The sequence below is a fragment of the Antennarius striatus genome, chromosome 8 (genome assembly GCF_040054535.1).
Source record: "Antennarius striatus isolate MH-2024 chromosome 8, ASM4005453v1, whole genome shotgun sequence".
Lineage (NCBI taxonomy): Eukaryota > Metazoa > Chordata > Actinopteri > Lophiiformes > Antennariidae > Antennarius > Antennarius striatus.
The window spans coordinates 9,774,608-9,802,331 of NC_090783.1; the positions used below are offsets into that span (position 1 = coordinate 9,774,608).

At 42.9% G+C, this 27,724-nt stretch overlaps 2 protein-coding genes across 2 annotated transcripts; both read right to left on the reverse strand.

Moving 5' to 3' along the window:
* Window positions 1-23,634, reverse strand: LOC137600498 (testis-expressed protein 2-like). The gene is made up of 14 exons (XM_068322162.1): window positions 23,592-23,634; window positions 23,479-23,499; window positions 22,851-22,939; window positions 8,070-9,603; window positions 7,561-7,761; window positions 7,016-7,328; window positions 6,685-6,914; window positions 6,357-6,518; window positions 6,062-6,161; window positions 3,651-3,777; window positions 2,996-3,109; window positions 2,481-2,690; window positions 2,165-2,285; window positions 1-2,005 (listed from the first exon to the last, which is right to left on the reverse strand). Exons 4-14 carry the CDS (start codon window positions 9,588-9,590, stop codon window positions 1,856-1,858), a joined length of 3,249 nt encoding a protein of 1,082 aa, XP_068178263.1. The 5' UTR covers window positions 9,591-9,603; window positions 22,851-22,939; window positions 23,479-23,499; window positions 23,592-23,634; the 3' UTR covers window positions 1-1,855.
* A 1,757-nt stretch (window positions 23,635-25,391) lies between these two features.
* On the reverse strand, window positions 25,392-26,747 carry LOC137600695 (myeloid-associated differentiation marker-like). Its single transcript, XM_068322445.1, has one exon. The coding sequence runs from the start codon at window positions 26,345-26,347 to the stop codon at window positions 25,439-25,441; it is 909 nt and encodes a 302-aa protein (XP_068178546.1). The 5' UTR covers window positions 26,348-26,747; the 3' UTR covers window positions 25,392-25,438.
* Window positions 26,748-27,724: the final 977 nt, after the last annotated feature.

A 27,724-nucleotide genomic window follows, 5' to 3' on the forward strand; every position in this document is an offset into this window, starting at 1 on the left:
TTCATCCAAAACCAAAATTCTTTATTATCAGAGATTTATTTTTCTCTATAAATAAGGCAGGTGCACATAATCATGAAATTTAAAAAAGTCTTCAATAATTCACAGATACAAATCATGGCATATCTTCATACAACCTCAAAAAAATCCCATTTCATTCTGTTTATTCCAAAATAGTCAAAAATACAGCCATAACCCTGCTTGCGTTGCCATTGAAAGACGAATACTCAATAAGACTTAACCGCGACGTAAAGGGCGAGCCGATCGTAAAACAATCCATTGTGTTACAGCGTTTAAGCATCCTATTAAAAGAATTCCTGTAAACAATGTTGACACGAGTGTTGAAGCACATTTGTAAATAGTACCTCACAATGCTATGTCACGCAGGATGGGTACCGATGAGCTACACGCCTAATCAAAGGACTTTGGTTAAAATAAGACACATGACACAGCTGAGAAAGAACGATGAGAAAGCTAACCTGCAGATACGGCGGGACATCCTTGGCCACAGATGGTTTGCTACACAGTATGTTGACAGCTACAGTCTTCTTAAAGCACTATCGTATAAGTTGGTCGTTTAACTTCACTTGTGGAGATATATCAACGTTAACACCTTTAGGATATATGATGCACAGATAAATATACTAACTGGTTCTTCGTAAACATAACGATTGAATGACATCTGGAAAAAATGTAAGCAAGATGAGATTATCATTAGAAAGCAAAAATAAACTTTTTTTTGTGCAATAATTTCCATTTTACAGTCAAAAATGAGACTGGGTAAAAACGTTGTCATAAAATAACAGCCTAGGAAGCAAATACTATCCATCCATACATTCAGTAGATATATTAGAGACCTCATCACTGTCAATCACACACAATATCTATACAGGATCATACCATAGCTTTAGCGTTTCTATCATTGCACTTAGCATGGAATTTACATAATCACATTTCTAGACACTGTCCGCTCTCGCACATTGTTTTCCATATAGAATGGATAAGGGCATCGTTGGCATAGAAAAGGCCTTGGCAAATGAAGGGGGTGTTCAGGGTGTGGTCACAGCACAAATGAATACTGTCAACTGTTAACACCTGCTGGAAAACTGCAGACATCTAAGGTTTGGAGTCAGGATGCACTGATCCAACCCGTTCCAACCCGACAGCAATGCCGATCCACTCATTCCACACCAGCGTTTAGTTAACAAGCTGAATGTCTCACAGCGGGCGTGGCCGGATCTATCGTTCGTTAAACCAGCCTGTTGCCGAACAGCAACCCGACTCGCCATTTCAGTCAGCCATCAGCTAATATCAGTGCATCTCTATAAAGTTATTGTGCGGAAACCTAGCGTTCAATATCTCTAGAGTTTTCCCAGTACGCTTCATTCTTTCTCCACAAGAGAAGATGCAGCTCTCCATTACACACATTAATCATTCAACACCAACTTCCTTTAATTTCACCAATGGATATGTCCCCTTGTTGTATTTTAAACATCAACGGGATTCAAGCTGAAGTTGTAAGGTATCTGGTGAACGTGTTCACATCAGTGGACTTCAGAGAACATCACGTGCTCACATTCCAAACCAACCAAACGCCGAGCCGAACTCGACTGTTCACATTTCGATCCCCGTTCAATAAGAAATCCTTCAAATACAATCAGATTCTCCTCAGACAACATAAACACTAGTGAACAGAGCAGCAAGCAACGGTTTGTTTCAGGGGTCTCCTCGATGCTGAGTGAGAACACCCATGCACGATGGGAATGTATTCGTGTTACAGTAGCGTCTGACCGATTGACTTTGGCTCCAGTTCCCATTTTGAGATTTAATAAGCTCTATAAAATACTGTAAACAATCTTCATGGCTGGCTGGTGCTGTCCTTCACAGGCTGAGAGGCCCCTGGGTCCACGGCGGGGCCCACTATTGGTCCCCCGGAGGTTCGTGGGTCCATGGCAGAATGCATGATGGTCAGCCATAGATCATCCATGTTTGGCATCACAAAGATTTTCTGAAAGAGGAAAAGAGTGATGGAAGGACGCTGAGTGTTTTTTCCTACCATTGCAAAAATATTGTCCAAAAATAAGATGCACAGAAATGCTGGTGAATTAGGAGCGCACAGACTGCAATTCATTTCTTCGGAACTTCCTGATGTGCTATCTGTCAATACCTGGAATTCCTGGTCCAGTTTCTTCTCTATCCAGTCGGTCACATGAGCCAGTGTGACTTCTCTCTCCCCAAGCTTCGGCCGCGCCTTAAGCTCCAGGTGAGGTGGAGTCCTGAAGCCATACCTGTAACATAGGTCAGAAAGAAATCATTGCTAGGAGATAGAATATAAGCTAATTAACATGATTGCTCAACAGATCTTGTTTTGTTCACCATGACTGCGGAACATGTGTTTATTCGCCACTCTGACAAACAAGGAAATTCACTCGGCTCGGCATTCCTCTAATTAGGTCAAATCACATGGATAACACTCAACATACCATATCCTGTCAGTGGGTGGCGGCGGAATGTTGACAGCCAGCGTTCCTTGGAGCTCTTGCACTTCCACGGTGAGCAGAAGGCGTGTGTTCGATACTTCCTCCATCTTCTTCTTGATGAACTCCGTTTCGGTTGCCTTCTGGAAGTATTTGGACTTTGTGATCTTATCCACGAAACGCATGATCTTGCTGGGTTTGTGGCCTCCAGTCCAGCTGAATGCAGAGAAAGGAGGGTTCAAAGTACATCTCGAGTTCAGTATCACTGTTCTTCCATCACATTTAATCATGTGCACGCATTTCTTTCTTCATCCAACAACATGGATTATGTCAACAGGAGTTAAGCGATTAAATACTGAAAACTGGTCATGTCTTGCCGTTCTTCTGTCTTGGTTAAAATAATTGTCAGAAGCAGTATTTGCAGGAATCTCATTGGCTTCTCAACTGATTAATACACAAATGTCTTTTGACATTCAGTAAACTTGTGATAATAGATATTCACTGAGCCCACAATAACTCACCCCTCTCCCCCAGCAGAGTCATTGGAGAGCTCAGAGAAGTCTTCCTCGTCTGATGATCCGGCACTAGATGACTCTTCATCACTATCAGCCAGGCAGTAAGAGCGTGGTCTGTATCTGGACACACACACACATTTCAGAAATCCATTGATTGGACAGAGCAGTCCAATACAGCAGATTGGTAAAACACACTGATAATAATCAGATTAGGTTTCAAACATCAACAACGTAGAATTCACTTTAGCTGTAGCATTAATGTCTGTTTTGGTGAAACAGTTCAGCAAACACACGCTGGTCTGCATAAAACACAGATGAAGCCACGCAACACACAGTGAAATGAATATTTAATAAGACTAAAAATGAAGTGGGATGTAGGATGGAATGGAATTTACAAACATACAAAATACAGGAGATCCAAGCAAGAGATTGTAGGTGAAAGTCAAGCAGCACTCACCCAGAGCAGAAATATATCCGATTACCAAACCGATAAAGAATCCGCAGGGCAGAGGAAAGGAAGGACAGAGGAAAGAAATGGGAAGACAAGAAAGTGAGACCCAGACAGGAGGAAGCAGACAGAGTCCGGCGGACGAGAACGGAACTCCTAATCCAGCAGGGAGACACTTCTGTGTGAGGGTAGATTGAGTGTTCACCGTCTTACCCATCTTTGCCAAATTCCCCAAAGCGGACGCTCTCCCCCTCCTTTCCGAGGCGAATGAGGTTCATCTTGGTCTCCAGGGTCATCAGGAAGGAGCCGCTGTAGGAAATCTCCAGGTCAAACCACAGACCTACAGATGCAGATTTTAGGACATAAAGAGGAAGTTTAAAACAAGCCCTCCACACTCACGGCCAGTTTGATGCATCTCTGCTAGATGTGAGGCAGCCTAATCATTCCGGTCCCTGTTTTCCACACAGGATTAAATGCTGACATGGATTTAAGAACATTCCCTGCAGTTTCTCTTTGCAACACATGGAGGCAGCAGAGAACAATGTATGGCAGATGGTTCCCGATAGCTGATCCGACCTGCCTGTGGTCGGATTGGTGGAGTAAGTGAGATGCATTTGCTACAAAGAAATGCCGACTGTAAACCCACAGACAGTGACTGGATCTGAATCTGAATTAGATTTTCCTAGGTCATAGCTGGTAGGGCCAGGTAAAACCGGCACTGGCCCCAGCTGAACTCTCATTGGTCTCTGAAGTGTGGCAGTCCTGTTGTCTTTTTCTGTTCACACTCGACCACTTGTCTGTCTCACATGTGAATGTCAAAATGTAGACGGACAGATGCAAAACCAAGTGAAACCACAACCTCAATACACAAAGAAGGAAACCGTTGAAATATATCTTTAGACACTTTCAGTCCCAGTAGCAGTTATTTAAGTATTAATATCAACTAATAGCTGAATGACCTACCAACAAACGTCTGTTTCCATCTGATTGCGTTGATCTTAGATTCTTACAAAGAAGCAAAACATACACAAAGTTTTAGCAGTTTTACAATGAAAGCTCAATTATGGTCTGCAATACCAACCAATGACTTGTCAATGGTGTCTAAGATCAAGGTTAGGGTGCTGTTGAAGTGCTTTTAGTCTAGAAACCAATAAAAGGTCTTGCTCTCTTAGTTGAGCATGCAATTAATTCTGGCTCTGATTATAGATAATTGTAAAAGGTGCAGTAATAAAAATGAGGCGATGAATCACAGAAAAAACAGAGAAAGAGAGTGGACAAAAGAGGAAGCTGAAATTGAAGGCAGTCCAAAAGGAGGACGGTTGGACACAGTTCATATGAAAAAGAAGAAGTCAGACAAACTGATCTCCAAAAGATAGTAAGATAGAGTGAGAACAGTAAAGCTGCACAAAGGCATGGAGAAATTAATGCACATGGTAATGACACACAAAGCTGCTTCTGCAGAGAACACGTGTTAGCAGGTAGTTGTGCATCATCCCTCACAGAGCTGAGATCTGACTGAGATCAGCCCTGACGTATCCCACCCACAGACAACCATTAGATCTGCTAAAGTGCTTCTGGTCCAGCTGAACTGTGCTCCGCTAAGAGCTCACAAACCAATCAAATTCAATAAGGCTTCTGTAAACAAAGCGTTTTCTAAGCCTCTTTTGTACTGGACACATGATTAGTTCTGTAACACTGAATCTGAAGCAGCGTTTGAACCGGTCGTTTGCCATGTTTGGGGACTTCAGACTCAAAGAAGCTCAAAGTGTTGCTTTCTGTGGAGATGTGGGACATCGCCGTTTCTCTTTTGGAGGAGATTCTTCTGGGCTGTGTGATAAGTCATGCTGGAAAGACCAGCGAAAGAAGGAGGATGGAGGGCCGTTGGCACGTCAAGACGTTTTGGTGGATTGTAAAAGCACAAGACTGCTAAGATATAAAAGCGAGTGTTTGGATCATGACTCAGCTCTGTTTGGTGTTATAAATATTCACTCAATTATAACCGGGTGCCATGGTTACGTTGAAATAAGCTGTTGGTTTAGAGACAACAACACACCGGGGTGAGTCCAATACACACTCAAACATAGAACCCATTCAGAACAGGAGCATGCCTGTTCGTTCAGTCCTCGGATGTAAAAGAATTGAGAAATACAGTGAGATTACTGCATCTAAGAAGCTTTGGGGTATTTACTTCACTCATACTCTGAGTTCCAACCTCTGTCTTGCGTCACACTGCAGACAACTGGAGGTCAAATGTGTGTGAAAGGGCAAAATAAATACAACCGTGTGTCATCTTTAGAATTTACAGGGTTACCTGATACTGACGTCAATACGGTCTCATAATTTAGGAAGAAGTAATAAAGAGGAACCCATTGGTTCTTTAAATGCTTTTCTTATCCTTTGAAAAAAAGTGTGACCCAATCCAGATTATTACTGAAGTAAAAGGCCAAAAATAAATGGACAAAGTTGACATTTGCGCAGATAAGTGATGAGTGAAGCGAAAAAAAATTCCCTTTCCACTTTCATTTAATACTCTTATCATTATTATCCAAAGGAGCTAATGACAAACTCAAAACTATGGTGGTGTGTTCGGTTGTGTTCATGATTGTAAGTAAATTTCCTCTTGCCTCGGTAGTCGACGGTGGGTTTGGATGCCTGGAGAATTTTGGGTGTGACCAAACCCATGTCCAGTTCTGTCAGGGTTAGCTCATTCATGAAGTAAGGCAGCTGGAAGAGACCAGAGCAAACAACCTAGCTGTAAATAATTCACATGACCACATGATAAAAAACAGACTGTAGTTCACAACCGTTCTCTTTCTTAACACTTACAGAATGTTAGCTTCGAGCACAACACTAAAAAATGACAATCATATCAGGAACTAAATACAGTAAATCTGTTGGGGGACGCTGCCCGTATCTTACCCGTATCTTACTGAGCTTCATCTGAATCTTCTTGGAGACCACTTCAGCCCAGTGGGGCTCACCCAGGAAGTCCCAGAAGAGCCGGCCCAGGAGAGCGTTCACCCAGGCAACAGCATCCTCGTCCCCGCTGGGCTGCGGTGGAGATGAAGCGGCGCTCTGAAGCTGAAGCAATAACAGAGAGGTAAAATCAGAATGAAGCAATAACAACAGGAATCTTTCAGGTGGGTACAGGCTTGAAACCCCTTTAGTCGCTGTTTCATTTTACCAGCCTGCAACAAATGAGATGAATGACTTTGTTTGCATTAGTATAGAAGATGAGTTCATGCACCTTCTTATCAGCCCCAGGGCTGCTCTGTGGACTCTGGAGAGCAGATGTGGGATGAACCACCGCCTGTTTTGACAGTATGGAGGCCATGTATACACTGTAGTCCAAAGGTGGCTTGGCTTTGGCACTGCCTGCTGTTGTCGTGGAGATCGAGGAGTCCCTTGGATAGGGCTGAGATGCTAGCGTCTCATCTAGACTGCTACGGCTGCTGTTGCGACTGTGAGAGCTCACAGCTGTGAAAATCGGAAAAAGGCTTGGGATGTGATGAGGAACGTTCTGGTCTTCAAACATTAATTTTCATTTGCACAGGAACAAAAGCACGATGTTTGCTTACCACTTTCTGTCCCAACACTTAGAGCCTTCTTCAAGTCCACCTTGAGCTTGGAAGCTGATAGAAAGTGCTGGAACCAGTCCTCTTTCTCCCTCCCAGTTCTTCCAAACAGATAGAGGGTCAGGTCTCTACTAGAAAAAGATGACGCTCTTTCCGTCCCGTCTGCACCGTCCTTTGCGTTGGCGCCCTCGCTGGTGTCCCACCTGTCTCCCTCAGCCTTGGACATAAAGTCGTCCTGTTTGCCCAGTTCAATGCAGATGGGGTACTTTTTGTTCCATAGTCGCTTCCTAGCCAGGTTCTGAGGCACTAAATGTACCTTGGCGAGGATGATGGGAGACACAGATTTGAGGTTAGACACCTTTTCAACAAATGTCATGCATAATAAAGAATATATGAACACATAATTGCAGTTTCACTAGCGTTCGTAAGCTATAACTAGCCTTGACGTTTAGTGAAACCTGAACCATACACACCGTTACAGAAACAGCTGTATGTTTTATAAATGCATTTCCTCATACATTCATTCTTAAAGGATATCTTCAACATACTTTGCTGTTGGTGAGGTCATAGATCTTTTGACTGATGTAGGTGACATCTGGTTTTGGTTCATTGTGCGACGCACGACGGGCGATGTTGTGGTTGGGTTTGGACAGACGAATGATGGAACCCTCCAGCCGGACAAATACCGAGTGCGTCAGCGTGGCGTGGTACGTCTCCGGGTTGTAGTTTGATATTTCATTCATCCAGCCCTGGGGGGGTAGGAGAGATGGACAACCATTTCAGATAATTTGGATTACATTTCAAGGACTGGCTTCCAAAACAATCCAGTTGGACAATTCTGTTAAATTCAGATCGGAATGTTTTCTGAGCAGACAAATCAATCTCTTCAGAAAGTGGAAAAATTAGGACATTTGGGCTCACAGTGTTATCATCATCAACGTATCTTTATGAACTTCCTATGGATACATGTGCCTTTTGAGACCATTATCTAGGGATGAAGATCAGCCACTGAAGGCCTGACAAAATCCCTACAAGGAAGTTTTAAATATTTACTGACCTTGTATATTTCCGGTTGCTTAATATCCAACTTGGTCACATTCCCCAGCTTCCTATGGTACCTGGAAAATCTAAAACTACTGCCAGAAGTTTTTGGTCCTGTCAACCACAAAACACCAATGGCTAAAAAGAATCCTAGTCCAATCCCAAGCAGCATTCCTCCTATATAACTGGGCAGAGGTAACACAAAATACCCATACACCAGTAAAGTAAGGATTATGAGAGTATAGTTTGGAACAGTCGGTGCTGGCTCAATATTTTTGGATTCGTCTTCACTGAAAGGATCAGAGCTTCCCCTTCGTGGTTCTTTAGTTTGAGCCGCAGCTTTAGAGCCCTCACTTCCACCGGCAGGTTCTGTGTCAGTGCACGTATCAAAATCCTCACTGTACAGGATGCAAAACTCCTCGTCCTCTTGTTTAGCGAGAGCAGACATCGAGCATTTGTCCAATGACATGGAGAGTAAAGCGGATTTGATGGGGCTCTTTGAATTGGAGGAGAGGGGAACAGGTGATTCGGTTGGGACTGGCACCACACTGTTGGGGCTCCCAGACTCCGAATAACCTGCCTCTTCTTCTTTGATGCAGTAATTGTTGTTGCTCTCCAGGTGACCGTTGACAGAAGCAATATTGGACAGTTCTGTGGCACTGGCAGAGAGGGCCTTGGGCCGATAAAGGCTGCTGCTGACCAGGCTGCCACTCTTGTCATCTATGATCTTGCTCAGCAGCTGGAGCGGCTCTGAGATCGCCTCAGTGAGACGGCGTTTAGTGTCTCCAATTTTTGCCTCCACCTCTGACACTTTAAAGAAACTGCGATTATCTGGTGAGGTCAACGGAGAGGAAGGGGCGGTTTTGGAATCGCCGCTTGACGACGTGGCAGAAGATGGCATACGGGACTGCGTGAATTGCTTGAAGAGTTGCAGGTTAAGGCGGGGTTCTGGAAGACGGTAGGGGGTGGAGGACGAGTCCTGGGAAGTATCTGAAGATAACGATTTGACCAGAGTCTTCATGAGGTGCCTGTGTCTTACCGGAGGAGCTGCAGCAGAAGGGATGCCGTCACGAGACTCCATGTCAGAGGACAGAGACTTCAAACTTAAAAAAGGCTTTTCACTCAAGGGAAAGCTCAAAGATTTCGAAGGAGAGGAATGGGAAGTTGAGTCTCTTTGCTCAGGGATGCATGATGATGGAAAGGCAGAATCGTTGGTGTGAGGGCCAGAAACTGGAGAAAGCGCAGATGATTCAGGAATGGAAGCAACCGCAGCCGCCGATGGCATCCCTTCAAACAGCTCCTCGCTGGCTTCTACGGCTGTCACAATGTCAGAGTCATCCTGAGTGGCTGAGGTAGTGGACGCAGTTGTGCACAGCTCTTCTTCCTCCTCCTCTTCCTCTGTCCCAAGAGCTGAGAAGTGGATGGTGATGGTCTCCTTTGAAGGCGATCGCTGGACATGGAGCTTGGGGGACACAGCGGGCTGCTGTTTCTTTGTGGAGTGAGGACTCTCTGCATGGCTAGGATGCTGGCTAGTCATCGCAGTGCTCCCACTGAAAAGAAAGAAAAACAAGACACTAAATGAGAAGCAGTTCATCTAGAAGTCGGTGTTTTTCCGAATACAGTAGTACCCTGAGATACGAGCTGCTCGACGTACGAGTTATTTGACATAACTCATACTGAATTAAAAGGTAAAGTCTACGTATCTATTGGTCAATAAATATATGGCAGATAATTTTTTTTTTTAAAATAATTTAGAGGGTTGGAGGATGTTTTATCAAGGTTGGAACAGATTAAAATAAATTTATAGTAAGTATATTAAATGTTTGACTTACGAGCTCAGTGACTGGACGGATTAAACTCGTATCTCAAGGTCCGACTGTATAAACCAGTCTCCATGCACATGAAGGACCTGGGATCACTTTACTGTTAAGTGATCCCACTTAGCCTTAACAGTGATCTGTTAAGACTCCATCATAGTTAGCCTTAACAGTGATCTGTTAAGGCTAAGAGATGAAAAAAAAAGATTGTCTGTATCCTGAGACAAACGCACTCCACTGAAAGGAGTTATCTAAAAAGCAAAAGATGACTGCCGCCAGTTTATGTTAATGATGCTGTTCTCAGACAGAATGTGTTTCCATGTGTGCCTGGTGGGCGCTGAACAGATGCAGCGTTGTATCTGTCAATGAAATGATTGTGGCGTACTTCAGAGCAGCACACACATCAGACTTGTTTTCCACATGCCTGGAGATAAATCTGATTCTGATGAAATTACAAAAAAAAAATGTTCCAAGGTGTGAACGCAGGAAAGCTGTCAATCATTCAGTATCAATGGTCATTCCCTATCAATGGTGAGATAGTCAAGGCCTATCCATCCCAGGATGAGGATCGTACACAAACACATTCTACAATAAAATCACATAGGAATGAAGTCTTTGCTAATCTGTACTCTACCTCATTTCAAACACTTCATTAGAATATGTCAGACATTTTTGAGGTACACAGCATCCAGTTAATAACTGGTGTATTGACTATATAGAATATTTTACTGATAAACAGGTAAGACTTCCTGTTACATCAGAATGCAAGGTCTCTTTCCAACATCTGTGTAGCATCCTCTGGAAACGAAAACAGAAACGCGGTAATAGCATGTTGACATGTGGCAACGGCATTCTTGTGCCTTGCACGAACAATAGCTGTGATATGAGGTCATGCTGTCTAACTCCCATGCAGACCCAACTTGGCCACTCATTGTCACATGGGTCACGAGTGAGCTTTAAAGCCAGCCAGGCAGTCCGCCAGCCACCACTGTCCCTTCAGCCAGCAGCAACACAATGAGGTCATTGTTGGGGACAGCCCACTGGATTTCATCTGGACCTACAAGTCTCCAAGAATGCAGGAGGATTTGTAAACAACACAACAGGGTAAGTGATAACATGGGGGGAATAGGCATTTATTGTTTGCACATATCGGGTCCGTTTCACAAAGCAGGTTTAGTTAAACCCTGGGTATGCTAACCCCGAAATGAGGGAAACCCAGGGTTTCCGGTTTCATAAAGGAAGGTAACATAACCCAGAGTCAGAGTAACCCTAATCTGTTTCACGAAGTGAGGTAACTGAACCTCCATCCCATTGATGGAGGTGCAGCATTAACTCAGAATTGCATTGTGTTCAGATATCCCGTCATATCCAGACAGTCATCTTTATGATTGGTACCGGGTCATTTCCCGATTGATCAGACACATCCACGACCTAATTCATCATCACATCTGCAGCAGAACAAATCAGTCATTCTCTCACATCCCAACAGTGTGTAGCACTACGTTTAATGTAGATTCTTGCAAACGGTAGTTTTCTATACAATGTGGAAGATGCTCAGTATGCCTCGCCTTGAAACGGCCTTTAGCTCAGTTTGTCAATTTCCTTGGAGATTTAAACCCGTCAGAATCATCAAGAAGGAGTTTCACAGGACTCCAGGTGAACGATGTAGAAATCTGATAAATTAATTTGTAATTACAGTATTTTCCACATTATAAGGCACACTGGACTATAAGGCGCACCCTCAATAATTTGGTTGTTTTATAATTTATTTCATATATAAGGCGCACCGGATTATAAGGCGCACACAATAAATATAAATACAATTTATTTGATAATCTGTAGCGGCTGTAGTTGTGCAATCCGTCCACTAGATAGAGCTGCGCTGCTCAGGCAGTCATGATTGTATTCATGACTTCCTGACTACCTTTGAATGGCCCCTATTGTTATGTCAATAAGCCATTCTGATCCTCATCAAGGAAACCTGATCACTTGATCCCTTTGCCATCTTAGAAAGAAGTCAACACGCATATTAAGAAAACTGACATTAAAAACTGGTTAAATTCATTACGAGTGCAGTCAGTGCGAACAGAGCGGATTATTTCCTGATCTGAAGTTCGAAGCAGATATTTAAGCTCCGACGTTCGTCTTCGTTTATTAATTAATATTGTTTCGATCGATCGGTAGTCCAGTCGGAGGTGAGGTGCAGCTATTTGCTCCTGTGTGTCCTAAACAATTTTTTAACTAGTTTTTAATGTCAGGCTGATAATTTACTGGCAAATATTACGCTGTTTTACTCCTAGAACTGACTTTAACGTCGGTGTCTCACCGCTGTGAATCTCACAGCACGTCTCTGCAGACAGAATACACAAGCCTGAATGCGCCCCTGCGCCGCCCGCCCAGAGCTATCAACTACATTTGAAAATCAATGCAGCACACCTGTTGGCACCTTCGTCTAGCACTGACTGCTCTTGAAATTTCAGAAAAGGCTGGAAGTTCAGCTTTGAGGGTCTTTCATTCACCTTTATACCAGTTTCTCCGTGTGTTTCGACAGACTAATAGAATGGACCGTCACTAGATTCCAGATGACAGCACGATGGCATTTTTCAGACCAATTAAGTTTAAAGTGGGTTATATCCGACGCCAAATAGTTAGGAAATACTGACATCAGTCAGTCAGTCAACCTTTATTAATAGAACTGTTGAACGTTCCCTCTGTTTTGCTACGTAATCACCGGTGCTCCTACAGTCTGCTCTACCGTCTGAGAGCAGTTCAGTCAGAGCCAGGACTTCGGTGATGCCCCTTGACTACCGTTGTTAGGGGGAGTAGGCCCGAGTGCCTTGTGACGGGGCTCCTCTGGTGGCGGAGTGCAGCATGACTGGCGGCCAGACTGCCGGCTTTTTTTCAGCGATTATGTTTTTACCCAATATTAACATGAATATTAATCCATATATAAGACGCACCGGATTATAAGGCGCACCACGGGTTTATGAGAAAATTTAAGGCTTTTAGGTGCTCCTTATAGTGCGGAAAATACGGTATATTCTCTTGATGACATTGTGTTGTAACCTCAGACTTGGATTAGTCACTTTAATTTTCTTTTAGGATTTCCCAATGTAATTGGCTGCATAGATGGCACCCACATTCCCATTAAGGCTCACTCACATAATGAGGCTGATGATGTGAACAGGAAGTCCACAGCAGAAATGTGCAGGTACATGTATGTTGATTACTGTTTCAACATGTTAAGATATACTTTAATGATCCGCATTCATTCATCTTCTACCACTTCATCCGCTGTGGCGGGTCGCAAGGAGCTGGAGCCTATGCCAACTCGCTTGGGCTTGAGGCGGGGGAAACTCCGGGCGTAATATCAGTATGCCGCGGAGCCACAAAGAGACGCACACAAACATGCACACATTTACACATACAGACAATTTGGGACCAGCCAATTAACCTGAAGTGCATGTTCATGGAGGTGGGAAGAAGCCAGAGAACCCAGAGAGAACCCACGCAGACATGGAGAGAACATGCAAACTCCATCCAACCTGGGAAATTCACATGTTGCAGCATCATTGAGACAAACAAAAACAGGGAGAATAAACATCAAAGAAAATTGAGACATAAGGGGAAAGGGAACAATATCAAAAATATTAAAAATAACAATAATACCCTAGCATAACAAAGATAAAGTTATTAATAAATGTGGAACTCACAGAATACACAGGACTTTATGATAAAAGACTCATTCATTCATTTCCTGCCGCTTCATTCGCCGCAGCGGGTCACGGGGAGCTGGAGCCTATCTCAGCTGGCACAGGGCGTGATAAAAGACTCCATCATAGATAAACTAACATCGGTCTTCTGGATCATATGTGATGCTGCAGACTACATTTCTGATGTGGAGGCAAAGTGGTATGGGTCAGGTTATGACTAAGATGTAGGGTGAGTCTTACCTGGTGAACTTAGTTGTTTGTAATAACTCACTTGTCCCTGTTCTCCCACTAATATATTATACATCAGCAGAGACTTTGATGGCTTAGAGAATTTAATGGCTTTTATCTGAAGGACAGGTGTTACCCATAGTAACCAAGGTTGCTGACCCATTACACTGGTCTAAGGCCCCCAACAGAATTTCAACAGGGTTCACTGCAAGACGAGAGCCCAAGTGGAAATGACCATAGGTCTGCTGAAAGCCCGTTTCCAGTGCCTACGTCACCCCAGGATGATTCCTGAGGGGGCCTGTCACATAACTGTTTTGTTCTTCATACTATTGCCTCTATCAGAGGAGAACAACAACCTACCACACAAACAAGACCCCGATGATGACCCCGTCCACTTGCCTGCTATCGGAGATGGTAACGGTTCATGTTGACAAGCATCACGCACATCAAACAATGAAAATAAGGAGTTATCCCCATGAGATGATACAGAAGTCTGACCTGTCTGAACAATGTTCTTATACTTCATTCTCAGCTGCTGCCAAGTGCGCTCCTCCCCTGTGGGATTGTGCCTAAATGAAATAAGTTAACACACCAAAATTCAAGCCATTTCCCTCCGTAACTTTTATTGTGATTGCAGCAGACTACATTTAAACTGACGCATTGACTCCCATGCCATCGCCCTCTTCTTTGCTGTCATTGTGTTGCTCTTTCTTCCAAAAATGTATGCAAAGTCTTTATATGCATAGATTAAAATCTGTACTTTGACTGCCGTAAAGTACTCTGAGCACTTCTTGTCTGTCGTCCTGGTGACTCGTGTGTTGCACCTGTTAAACTGTGGGTGAACTTACTCTGGGTTGATAAAACTAACCCTGAGCAGCCTTTGTGAAACCACAAACCCTGGTTTACAGGTTCAGGGTAAGTCAAACAAGAACCACAGGTTAAGCTCAGGCTATGTTAAACCTGCTTTGTGAAATGGACCAATCATCTCCAAGAAGGTCCTGAATTCATAAATGAAAGCATTCTTATAGAGACTAGTTTAAATTAGATTGCTGACTCAAGTTCACATTCAATGTTTCTCACCTGAATGCAACCTCGAAACCTAACGAGTCCAAGGCATTTCCTGCTTCGTAAAAAAAGCTGATAGAATTTTAAAAGTTTACCACCATGATTATTTGCATTTTACTAGTGCTAAAAATTTACATAAGTCATAAAGAGCATGGATATAGGATGCCGATCAGAACCTGTAATATGAAGCCTGAGGCTAGGCTTGCACTAGGAGGTAGTATGACTAAGCCACTGTGGCTCAGTGTAAACGAATTGAGTAAGCCACAAAAAGCCAAATTTTGTGTCCAAGACAGCGACTTGCTATAATAGCCTGTAAAAACTTAAAAGTAAACATTGAGTAATACCAAAAATCAAATTTATTAAAATCATAGTGTCCAAGTCAAAGTTAAAATGTATTCTAGTCCAAGTAAAACTTACAAGTAAACAGAGTAATATTTTGTATGACTGTATCTCACATAGTGAATGCAAGTTTTAAATTTTTGGGGGGTGCAAAACCATGCTCGTTGTGGGGGGCCGTTGGGGGGATACCCCCCACAGTGAGGGTCCGGGGCCCCCCCCGGAAAATTTTTTAGAAAATGGGGTTGTTTTCCCGCCTCCTGAGGGCAAAATCTTCTGTACAGTTTACCTAAAAGAATACACTAAAGTCAATAGTTCAAGCTTAACTATCTTTATTTCTGTCCTACTTCATGCAGGTATAAATGTTAGACTGAACAATTGAAAACTTGCATTCACTATGTGAAGATACAGTCACACAAAATATTACTCAATGTTTACTTGTAAGTTTTACTTAGACTAAAAGACATTTTAACTTTGACTTAGACCAGTGGTTCTTAACCTGGGTTCGATCGAACCCTAGGTGTTCGTGAGTCGGTATCCCATTCGGCGGCGACGGAGGTCAAGACAAAACGAACATACACGAATCACTGTGTACGTTTGAGACATCGTGTCAATTCGTGATGACACGCCCCCTTAGCACTGTCTTGGTTTTGTTCTTTGAAAAAGGTGACATTAATGCACAATTCATTAAATACACCAGTAAAACATATACTTATGTCTCAAATTTGAAAAAAACAACTTTTTTTTTACTAAAGAAGGGTTTGGTGAGTGAGCATATGAAACCGGCAGGGTTCAGTACCTCCAACAAGGTTAAGAACCACTGACTTAGACACTTTGATTTTAATAAATTTGATTCTTGGTATTACTCAATGTTTACTTGGACTAGAAGACATTTTAACTTTGACTTGGACAACACCATTGGTATGCCATAGTTAAGTTTTGTTTTTAATTCGATAATATGATTTTTCATTTCAATTTAAAAAGGCATATAAAATAGCAAGCGGGGTGATCATACACATTTAAATGCATAGCTGGTTATTCCTGCCGGTCATAGGTATCAAAAGTCTAAGACTACAAAAAAGTATTGATAATATCTTTCATTTACCTTCTGATTGGTCTGTCACCACTCCTACCCCCTCAGCATTCACCATTTGTTGTTCAATTAGAATTTTAACACAAAATCTACTATAACACACTCTATTCTCATTTTCTTTCGATCGATCGTCCTCGCCTTGTCGTACACCAATTCGTGGGTTTAGCTTGTAAAAAAAGAATCCTTTTTTTTTTATTGGGCGAGAGGCTGTCATGAGCCGAGTGCATATTTAATGATCGGGAGCGTTCGGGTCAATTTGGCTATTTCCGTCGGCATGCGGAAATAGCCAGAGTGACCCGTTTGTTTTCTTATGTTATCGCTCGGGGATTTTCGCCAGTCCAAAAAAGTTGTAAGTTTTAGACTTTTTTTCCTATAAGAAGAACGCCACTCTGGCTACACAAGCTAAAAACCTTGTAGCCATATGGAATTTACTTCGCATATGGCGAAGTGGCGAATGGCCAGAGCAAGCCCAGTGAGGCGTGAACAATCACTCTCACTGAAGCTCAAGCAGACAACACTCTAGTTATGTAGGAAACATGGTTAAAATTGGTATCTTGCATTTATGAGCTTGTAAATATCTTTTTTTAATAAAGAAATGTAACGCTCAGGTTTCTCTACATTTCTGTCCCAGAGAAAATATTCACCCAGAACAATATGTCAAACTTTATATCGACAGAGAGACTCATGCATCCTTCAGCATAGTTTTAGGCAGTGACGCCAAACTTAACATGTTTTTATTTTGAAAATACTTATGATTAGCTGGTGATTAACAGTAAATATCAGTGGATGTATCATCAATGTCACCACAGGACAAGATGCAACCATCAACCGTCTCCTTGCTTTAACTACTTAATTAGGCATCATGCTGAGAAACTCAGGGCTCCTGACGTGAAGAAGCTCATGACGTGACCACCACCTGCACGACTTCATCAGGAGCTCCATAGAAACTGAAAGCAGAACTGCCCCTCTGCAGAGTAACTGGGTTGTATCTCTTTATGTCTCATCAGGTGAATGTATACACAGGCAAACATCAGAATGACTCCAGCAGTAAATTTCCTCATGTCATGCTCCCCGTCTCCAAAATGCAAGTGCTCCGAAAGCACAACACAACTGGGTGACGGCGTTCCTGGTGTTTGCCTCTGAATAACCGCACAGTGTGGGTATTTCTGCAAGTCATCACACATGCCTCCCACTCAGAGCATCTCAGATGACATCAGCGGCATGTAGACAATGTTTAGGAGACAGAGTTTATTACTCTGCAAGACAGAAATGTCTTCAACCAAGTGTTTATGCACAGTTTCAACACTTACAAAGCTGACCCACACATTCACCCACAGAAGACATTCAAATCTAAGATTGCACTCAGCTTCCAGAGGAAGTCAGTTCCACTCCACTGGAGTGATTTGTCCCGGTTTTTACGATACTAAACTAATAGCTGGCAAGGTGGAGAAATAATAGCACGAAGATAACATGGCCCATCTTTTGGACTTGATAGTCTAAGCTGCATGTTGGGATTGACATGAGTGGGTAGAATGACCTCTACAACACTTCAAGGTCCTCAATTTGCTTCATGTGGGTGTTAAATATGAAATACAGTAATATGAGCAGCCAAGTCTAATGTCTCTCTGTTTCTGTGACTGTAAAAATAATAGATTGTAGAAAAAAGGCTAAAACTTACAACTTTTTCGATCGGGAGCGGCACTCGCCATTTCGCTAGAGAGCGAGGCTCGCTATTTCGCTAGCGAGCAGCGCTCGCTATTTCGCTAGCGCTCGCTATTTCCGCTAGCTAGCGGTGCTAGCGCCACTACTTCCGCCGCCTCGCTTGCCATTTTATATGCCTTTTTAAATTGAAATGAAAAATCATGTTATTGAATTTAAAAAAATAAAATAAAATAAACTATGGCATACCAATGGTGTTGGTGGTGGTCAAATTAAAATGTCTTCTAGTCTAAGTAAAACTTACAAGTAAACATTGAGTAATATTTTGTATGACTGTATCTTCACATATTGAAAGCAAGTTTTCAATTGTTGAATCTCACATTCATACCTGCATAAAGTAGGACAGAAATAAAGATAGTTCAGCTTGAACTGTTGACTTTAGTGTATTTTTGTAGGGAAACTGAACAGAAGATTTTGCCCTCAGAATGCAGGAAAACAAACCCCTTTTTCTAAAAAATTTCCCGGGGGAGGCCCCCCAAACCCCCCCCACGCTGAACGTTGGTGGTCCACCTGTGTGCCACTGTCTTGGACATAGAGTGTGGCTTTTTGTGGCTTGCTCAATTCTTTTAAACTGAGCCACAGTGGCTTAGTCATACTAGCTCCTAGTGCAAGCCCAGAGAGCCACGTGGCAGCGATCAATGTGGCCAACGGCATCAGCGTGGAGACAAAGTCGTATACGTTTGTCTGTGAGTGAGGAAGACGCTATAGCAAACTGCTATGTCCAACCGGCTAATAAGTCCTATTGTGTTCAGGTTCTGGGGACAAAGAAACAAAAGAAACCCAACAGAATCTAAACACTTCTCAAGAATGCTGCACGACCGGTGTGGCAGGCGGTAATGGAATTGTTAGTAGATGAGCTCCTACATAACCCCGGCCACACCGCCTCTCCTCGTTTGCCTCTGAAACAAGAGACTCGAGATGTTGGCAAAATACGACAATGTTGTTGCTTTGGGAAGGTGATCCTGCCCAGCCAGACTTAGAAGACAGGTTGGTCTCCAACATTTACTGCTGCAAAAACCTCAGTTTGTTTCTTTTGTTGCTGCTATTTCCTGGAACTGAAATTGGTGAATTTGCAGCACATGGGCTGTTGGTGACTGATGTCCAGGCTATCAGTCCAAAACACAAAGCCGCCATGAAAACGGTTCCTGTGACAGCAATTTGGTCAAAGCAATCATCTGTGGCATTTCTCAGCAACACCGACAAACAATAATAACTCAAATCCACATGCAAGCCTGACAGGAAGCACCAGATTAACGTCCGGCACTGGAGGGATTATCCAGCTTCTTTGGTTTGGGACTCGCTCAGGATCAGGAATTTCCCAGTTTGGGATCAATAAAGTTAATCTATTCATCTATCTTTGATCCACTAGGAGTGGCTGAGGAGTGTTGTAGGTTCAGGGACGTCTTTAATACTCTGCTGATGTGGCTGACACCATGAATGGACCCCAGAAAGCACAAAAACACAGACGAAAGTCTTCAAGTCTGTCTTATCTTCTAATCAGCTTAATAACGTTCGTAGAAAGGAGACATTTGGTTTATAATGTTATTCACAGGAGCCCAGGTTCTGCTTTACATCATTAGTTAAATACATCATTCTTACTTCAAACATTCTGATGTTTTGACTAAGTAATCCTTTTTCTCTAACGGCCATCAGGATTATTGGATCGCCCAATTATTTTTCTGCAATGGTTCAGCTGTGGAAATCAAGAGTGAGCTGTGGATAGCATGTGACAAGCTGGGGAGTAAAAGAAAAGATCCTGCATTAAACAGAGAGAAACGAATAGTAATGACAGCCTGTTTCTGAACCAGCTAATGTCCTGTAGTTCAACCAGTGTCAGTTCACTGACCCAGACAATGTTCGTGCTAAATAATGCACTTCTCACATAACTGCTTGAGCCGGTCCACCAGGCCTCATTACTCTTGAATGAACTCTTGGCAGCAGTGGTGACAAAGCTGACACAGCACCCAGATGTGCTTCGCCGCTCGGGTAACGAATCCTGAATCGTGGCTCCGTAAGGACACACAACTCATTCAACTGACGTCATTTAACATGAACATTTTTATCCTGGCCTAAATTAACATTTTGATGTCTGTGGATTGGCTCATCACATGTTCACATCATCAACAAAACCCAGACTTCAAAAACAAGATGCTGTCTCATGAAGCATGTAATCGTGTTCTGCACACAGGCGGTCCATACAAATAGAGGCTGTTTCCTGAAGGCCTTTAATGGCTGATATGTTCAGTTACGGGTTTCTAATCACTTCTTGTTATCAGCCTCTGACAAAGTGAAATGAACTGGTAGAAAGGCCAAACTGTAAAGAAGATATACAGATATCACGGTATAGATATCATGTGTTTTACATCTTTATTCATCTCACATTAATACAGTCAATGAATCAGCATCTCCAGCAGCTATGGTTTTTTTCCAGCCATGAGAACGTCTCAGTACAAAGTGAGAAACTCTGCAGCAGTATTTATAGACAAGCTATATATATCTTCACACCTGGCCTCTGTCTCCTTCTTCCAGCAGTTCTGATGGGAACCATATGAATGGAGGCAGCACCTCACAACGCTAGCTGAGCTCCCAGAAGTCTAGGTAACTGTCATTATTCTAGTGGGTGGATGGATAGATGGATTGGGGGGAGCAGCCCCCAGTCCATTAGGCTCAACAGAACTGTCTACAGAACTGTCTCAAAGACACACCTTCATATGGAATCTTGGGAGATCACGTGTTAAACAAAGCCTGGAACATTGTTTCTCATAAAACTGTGTGAACAAGCAAGTAATCATGTGACAAAGACTGTCAAGCAGCCCTTGCATTGTTCATGACACTGCTTTGTATGTGTGTGTGTCTGCTTGTGTGTGTGTGTGTGCAAGGCATTTACCTGCCTCAAATTTCCATTATTTCGATTCAGAAAGAATGAAAAGGATTAGTTGTTATCAAACAATTCTGTTTCCTCGTCTGTCCGAACGCAGACGAGGAAACTTGGAATGGCCATGGAGGACTCCTGAAGTGAGGCGCTGTCCCACCCTTTGTAAATTAAATCTGAAGACAGCATTTCATTTGTCTTATTCCAAATTAGGACCCAAGTCAGGTGTCTGGATGACATTTATAGACAAAAACAAATACAGTAGCTTCCAGAAGGTAAAGTGAGTTTACCTTATAGGTGTGAGTCTGAGGTGAACTGAGGAGGTGTCATTTTATTAACACCACCGAGATGTGTCGTAACGGGAAAGCGGGATGTGAACAGACAAACTTTGACCACACCACAGCACACATGGATAGCTGACTGAGAGTCTTCACGAACTTCACATCATCTTTAATAAAACTGGGTTTGTCGCAGGAGAATTTGGAGGGCCACAAAATGAGTCGAGGCTACGCCAGCTGTAAGGTCAACAGGGCTGTAGGCCAGTTCCTGCGCAGAGCATGTCCCTCGTCTAAGCGTGAGACGTTCAGATGACACACGTCTGAGGGAAATCAACGTCGGACTTTCTGAGACGTGATCAAATCCATATTTTATCCTCTAGAAGAATCTGACACCTCCCTCTGTCACACACACACACACACACACACACACACACACACACACACACACACACACACACACAGCTGCTGCATCCCAGCTGAGACGAACACTATCAGAGTGCTATAAATAAATACTTTCAGTTTGTCCTCTGCCATCAGAAGAAAACCAAACCATTTATCCCAATGAATAGTTGTGTGTGTGTGTGTGTGTGTGTGTGTGTGTTAAATTGCACTTAATTTAGAATTCAAATGAGACGGTGATCGTGATCAACCGCTCTCGTTTTCCATGCAGGTTGTTCAGAGTTGGTATTTGCTCTGCCACTCAAGACACCCTCACTTCAGCTACACCTGGATACAGTTTAACAGTTTATAGTCATTTTACAGAAGATCAAATACTGTAAGAACACAAACATCACATTAAACAATTATCACTGCTGGATATTCCTCTAAATTATTATGAGGACAAAAGTCAAATGTAGAAACCCGGTTGTATGAAGACACAAAGCCTGTGGTGTCAAACTCGGTTGGTTGAAATCCTTTCAACAGATTTTATGACCACTAGATTATCTTTACATGACTTTGACCTCAAGACACCAAAGCCTGCCCATCAGGCCACAACCATCATCTTGAAACCCCGTCCCCTGCAGCACTAAAGTGACGCGTTGACACACGATTAGGATGTGTTGAACTCCAATCGACATGCCTCTATGATGGTAAAACATGAACGCTGAAACAAACGAAAGCGACCACTGTGAGAGGTCAAATGGGAGGAGGCAGTTCTGCTCGCAAACCTGGCAAAGCAAGTTACTTAACATTTTAAACATACCTGGAGGTGAGTGTTTATAGAGAAACCCGTAGAACACCTTGCTGCTGTTGACTTTAACCATCCGTTACCTGTAGGCCTGGGGTGTAGCAGGTGTCCCTGTCCTGCATCTACAAATGTACAAAACCTGTACCCTCTTCCTTGTGGTTGGCCTTCCTAAAAGCTGATGGACAATCAGCCTTTGAGACGTCAGGTGTGACATTTTAATACAGGTGACAAAAAAAGAAAATCAATCAATCCTGCTGCTCACAGGACAGTTTTTCCATTTCCCGTCTCTGTGTCTTTTCGTGTTAGGAATATGAATATGGAAATTCATGTTTCCTTCCTGTTAATCCCTGAAAGTTAGCCTTCATCCTTCGGAGACATCCTCCTTTCTCCCTTCTCTTCATCCTTAGAGACTTTACCCTCGCTAAGGTCGTTTGTAGCTCAGGAAATGGATCAATAATGAGCTCAAATTTACTGGCAAAGTGCTTACCTTGTATCCTCAGTGCCATACAATCCAGCCTGGGACTCGCATCTCCTTGCGGGAGTCAAGTTTCACATGTTCATGGTGCTCAGGGGATCCTGAGAAGCACATCACCAGGAAGGGAAATGCACCATCATTATACAGCAGGCATCATTCTGACATTCTGTGTGTGTGTGTGTGTGTGTGTGTGTGTGTGTGTGTGTGTGTGTGTGTGTGTGTGTGTGTGTGTGTGTGTGTGTGTGTGTGCTGTGGTGGCTCCTGGGGGTCTTGGGGTTCATTGGTGGTCTTTGGGCTGAAGGGTGACCGTGACCAAACCATATGGTTATGGAAGGTCGCGCGCTTTCAGGAGCATCGAGCAACCCGGATGTTGTTAGAAGGCGTCGCGTGGGCTAATTCACATGCTAATGAGGCGTGAACACGAATGGGTGGGAGCTCCGCGGAGAAACCTGCGTGGAAGCAGCCTGTCTCATGACGCACCAGCTAACTTTAACCACCTTTAGCGGTTTAAACATGACTTCATGTTAAAGTAAACAGAGGTGGAAACAGCTTAGCAATAACTTGGTACGAACAAAATAGTCGAAGTCATCTCCTTTAATTCACTGAATGTTTGACAAAAGAGCAGTCAAAGATAGCTCACCGCGTTAGGAAGACTTCGTTTCTGTTTGGATACAGCAAAAAAAGAAGAAAAAAAACATTTACTTCCACTCGAGTCAAAAAAGCTTTTTGCGAGCTGTTACCAATTCCACGTACCGAGTTGTTCTGACGTTTCGCTTTCTCGCTCAGCCTGTTGACATCTGACTAACTGGAGACAGTTCCTTAAAGAAAAAAAAAGACAAGCACTTTCATCAAGGCCAAGGTAGTCGATGCCGAGCTTGACCGATCGCCGGCTTGATATGTGAACCAGGTGGGTGATCGATTGTTCGGGATGCGTTTGTAAATGCCTGGAGAATCGAACGAGGCAGAAGCGAGGAGGCAAACAATTAAAAAAGTGTCAATAAGTTATTTACATCGTCTTTTTTTTTATCAGATGGTGAAGGAAAAACAGACAATTTAATTCGTTGGATTAAATCTAAATTAAACGTTTGTCCTACAAACCCACCAGGAAGATCAATGAACACATCGTTCATCAATTTAAATATAAAACACAACTATTTAGTTTTTGATAGTATTAAAATAAGTTTTTGATGTAAAATCTTTAAGACCATGGTATTTCATTTGTAGAACATAGATTTATTTTAATACTCGTCATTTAAAAGTTCGGTTCTAACTCACAAATCTTTGCGGGTTATCTAGTGCTGCCATCTGGTGTTCATAAATTGAAAGTGGTCCTTAATTTGAGCCCAGGTTCAGTTTGAAACCAGAGTACTGTAAATGATTTGTAAGAAACACTCATTTATTTGTAATAAAACACGTTTTGCTGTCAGTTTTCTTTTGACCTTCACATTGGAATCACACATCTGTTCATAGCATTTTTGTGCACATTTAAAAACTCTCAAAAGAAGGTTTTAGAACTTGAAATACTTGCAAAATAACTTACATTAATTTTATATTTAAACATTTTCTTGAAAGTGGCAGCCGTATTTGACCTATATTGACAACACCTATATAAGATCTGACATGCTACCAGAATTGAACCATTAGTTGATTAAATTTCCACTTTATAGCACGCAGTTGAATAGAGGGGAGGAGATGGGATGTCAGTGTAGTGGGGCCAAGGTGTTGTGATGTTGTGATATTAGATAGTGGCATGCCTTCCATTGTAAGAAGGGTGTACCTTACCCACTATGTGGACCTCCTGATAATTTTCACTTGCACTTTTTTTTTAAATTTAATTTTATACTGTTTATATTTTAGTTTTAGTTTAGTATATGTCCTGTTAATGCTGCATGTGTCTGTTAGTGTAGTGTATGTCTTGTGGTATGTCCTGTGGTGTCAGTGTTTCTTTTTCCCCTGGTGTTTATCCAGTATTTATTCATTATGTAATGCCTGAGCAGTGGATATGTGCAATAAAGTGTCTGTCTGTCTGTCTGTCCGTCTGTCCGTCTGTCCGTCCGTCCGTCCCAACGGAGACCCTCATGTAAAATAAGTTGTGTGTGGATGGCTGGGTGAGACGATCTGAACTGTGAAACATTTAATTTATGATAATACAGTATACTGTTAGACTTGACATTTGAAAATAATACGTCAAGTTTTCTTAATTTTTATTGGCCTTTTGTTCTAAATGACATGGATCTGACTTTAAACGTAATCGTTGTTGCTCAGCTACTCATACAGTGTTTAAATAAAGTCAGTATGCCCATATAAGCTAATGTTTGCTTATGTCTAATGGAACCCAGGTTTAGTGGTTACTCATTATCGCATAAATGTCGCTTTCCTGTTTCACATGTCAGTCAAAGCGATTCAACAGAGCAATACGGTACTGTATGATGACCTGATTGTGAAGTTATAGGACAGAATCAAACTTATATATGTGCTTTAATGAAACAACAATAGATAACAGTAAAATATCCATTCAGTTCTGATTTAATTCATCTGCACATTAACCTTTTCAGAGCTTAGCGGGTCACCTACATATTTAGCTCATTAAATGTGTGAATTCATGCATGAGTCCTGTCAAATAGTAGCTTAATAGAAAAGGCCAGGTCCACTGTATACGCCAGCAGAGTAACGCTGGCAACCACTGTTTCCATGATGACCAGCTCTACACTTTTATTAGGGGTTATTTGTCGGAGGTCTCTCAGTTGCAGTGTCTTTGTGAAGCAGAGCACCGTGGCCACCATGTAGAACATCACCCCGATCAAGCAGAACCCAGCCAGTAGCCTGTTAAAAGGTAGAAAACATCGCCCAGCAAAGTCCCCTAAGATTACAACCAGCGTGATGAGAGCCATGAGGATGCAGGTCCCGTACGACACGCCCGAGACCCACAGCTGCCAGCCGTGCACCTCCCCGACCGGTCCACAGATCACATCCACAATCAAGACTATCATTTGACAGCCTCCCCAGAGCTGGAGAATCTTGAGCAGACCAGGCGTGCTTCCCATGTACCCTCTCTGCTCATGGGCCTGGGTGCAGAGGATGTAGGACTCTGAGGCATAGGCCAGGAGGGTGAGACTGGAGGCGACGGCGGCTGCGACAGAGTGCGGCCGAGGATTTTGGTGATCCATGACGATCCAAGGGAAAACCACCGATGCGCTTAAAGACATCAGCATTCCAAAGACAGCCACTGTGGTGGTCAGGTTCTTCCAGGATATTGGGATGAGGGTGTGAAACTGGATGATGGTGAGGATGTGGATGAGGAGGGTAAGACTGAAGAAAAAGCACCAGGTAAACATGCAGAAGATCCTGAATGTGGTGACGTGTTCAGGATTGGTTCCATTTTCGTTCAGCGCTGAAGGTTCCAGCGAGGCCACGAGGCTAAGGGTGATGCAGCCAGAAATGGCTTCCAGGGTGCGCACCAAAAAAAGGGGTCTAGTGAAGTCTTTTGCGTCTAGAACAATCACAGGCATCGTCTCAGAGTAGCTCCAGAATCCGAGCAGATTCTGTTTTTAAACCCTGTAATTCAGAAGCTTCACTGACCAGCGAGTATCACTCCCATGACTTCCACGGGTTGAGATGTGGGTAGTAGTCCAGCCTTATTCGTGCAATCCGTCAGCTCGAACCCGTTTTCACGTTGACCATCAGATTCCATAAAATATCTCTTCTGTTGTCTCTGTTTAACAACCACTCACCCTGTTTACGAGCAGAGTGAAACGTCATCCCTTGGAATAAATCTTGCAGCACCATCGCCGTCAGATTACGCCTCGCCTTCTTCCTTTTACAGGTTGCAGGCGCGCTTTGCTTTCACAGAGGAAGTGGGTGAATATAACCACAGTATAAAGCACATGCAAACACAGCGATGATATCTTCTACCTCGCAGTCTCGAGAAGTGTTGTTCCTTTCATTCTCAGGTGTGAAACTCCTGTGGTTGCAGGTTCCTCTGACACGGCAGGTGTCGTTTAGTCACTTCCTGACCAAATCACGGTAGAAGGATCAAATAGTGTCACATGTACTTGTGTGAATACAATGTAATTGTTTGAGTCATATCTGAAGTCGTACTTAGAATAGTTGCACCAGGCCAGGATCTGTTGATTAACTGCATGCTGCAGATCATCAGAGTGAAGATCTGCATGGGCCAAATGTAACTTATAAATGTAACTACATATAACTCAATGTAATGTAAAATAAATGTAACTACTGCTTAACATCAAATAACTCTAAATTTATTACTTGTGCAAGTTACCAACATTAGTTTGCTTATTTCTCTGTTATAACATAAATCTTTTCATAAGTCCTTTTATAACTTTTTTGTCAATGTTAAAATGGGTTTAGTGACTGCATGCTGGGAAATGTAGTTTTTAGTCAAAGCACACTTTTGACCTATCTCTCTCTCTCTCTTTCTCGATCTCTCTCTCCCTCTCTCTCCCTCTCCCTCCCTCTCTCTCTCTCGCTCTCTCTCGCTCTCTCTCTCTCCCTCTCTTTCTCTCTCTCTCTCCCTCTCTCTCTCTCTCTCTCTCTCTCTCTCTCCTCTCTCTCTCTCTCTCTCTCTCCCTCTCTCTCTCTCTCCCTCTCTCTCTCTCTCTCTCTCTCTCTCTCCTGCCACTGACCTTCAACCAAACCCCACTTTCAAAAAGTTTCCAACACATGAACACTGATTTGTGTTAGAAGGAAGTTGGAATTATATTCCCCACATACGTATGAATGTCTGCATACAACAATGTGAGCGAGCCAATCACTTCACCTCACGCCTGCTCTGAGTCATAAATAGATGGAGGACACGTCAGTTCCTGTGTGTCACACAGCTCAAGCTGTAAAGATGCACTGAGACTGCAGTAAATAGTAACTTG

What these genes read in the sequence shown, in the direction of transcription:
- LOC137600695 (XM_068322445.1), bottom strand. Translation starts at nt 26,347, where the DNA reads ATGCCTGTGATTGTTCTAGACGCAAAAGACTTCACTAGACCCCTTTTT.
- LOC137600498 (XM_068322162.1), bottom strand. Translation starts at nt 9,590, where the DNA reads ATGACTAGCCAGCATCCTAGCCATGCAGAGAGTCCTCACTCCACAAAG. An exon ending in GCCCTGGGGCTGATAAGAAG is followed by an intron (nt 6,519 to 6,684) that starts GTGCATGAACTC and finishes TTATTGCTTCAG; the next exon opens with CTTCAGAGCGCCGCTTCATC. An exon ending in GGGGAATTTGGCAAAGATGG is followed by an intron (nt 3,110 to 3,650) that starts GTAAGACGGTGA and finishes GTGTGTGTCCAG; the next exon opens with ATACAGACCACGCTCTTACT.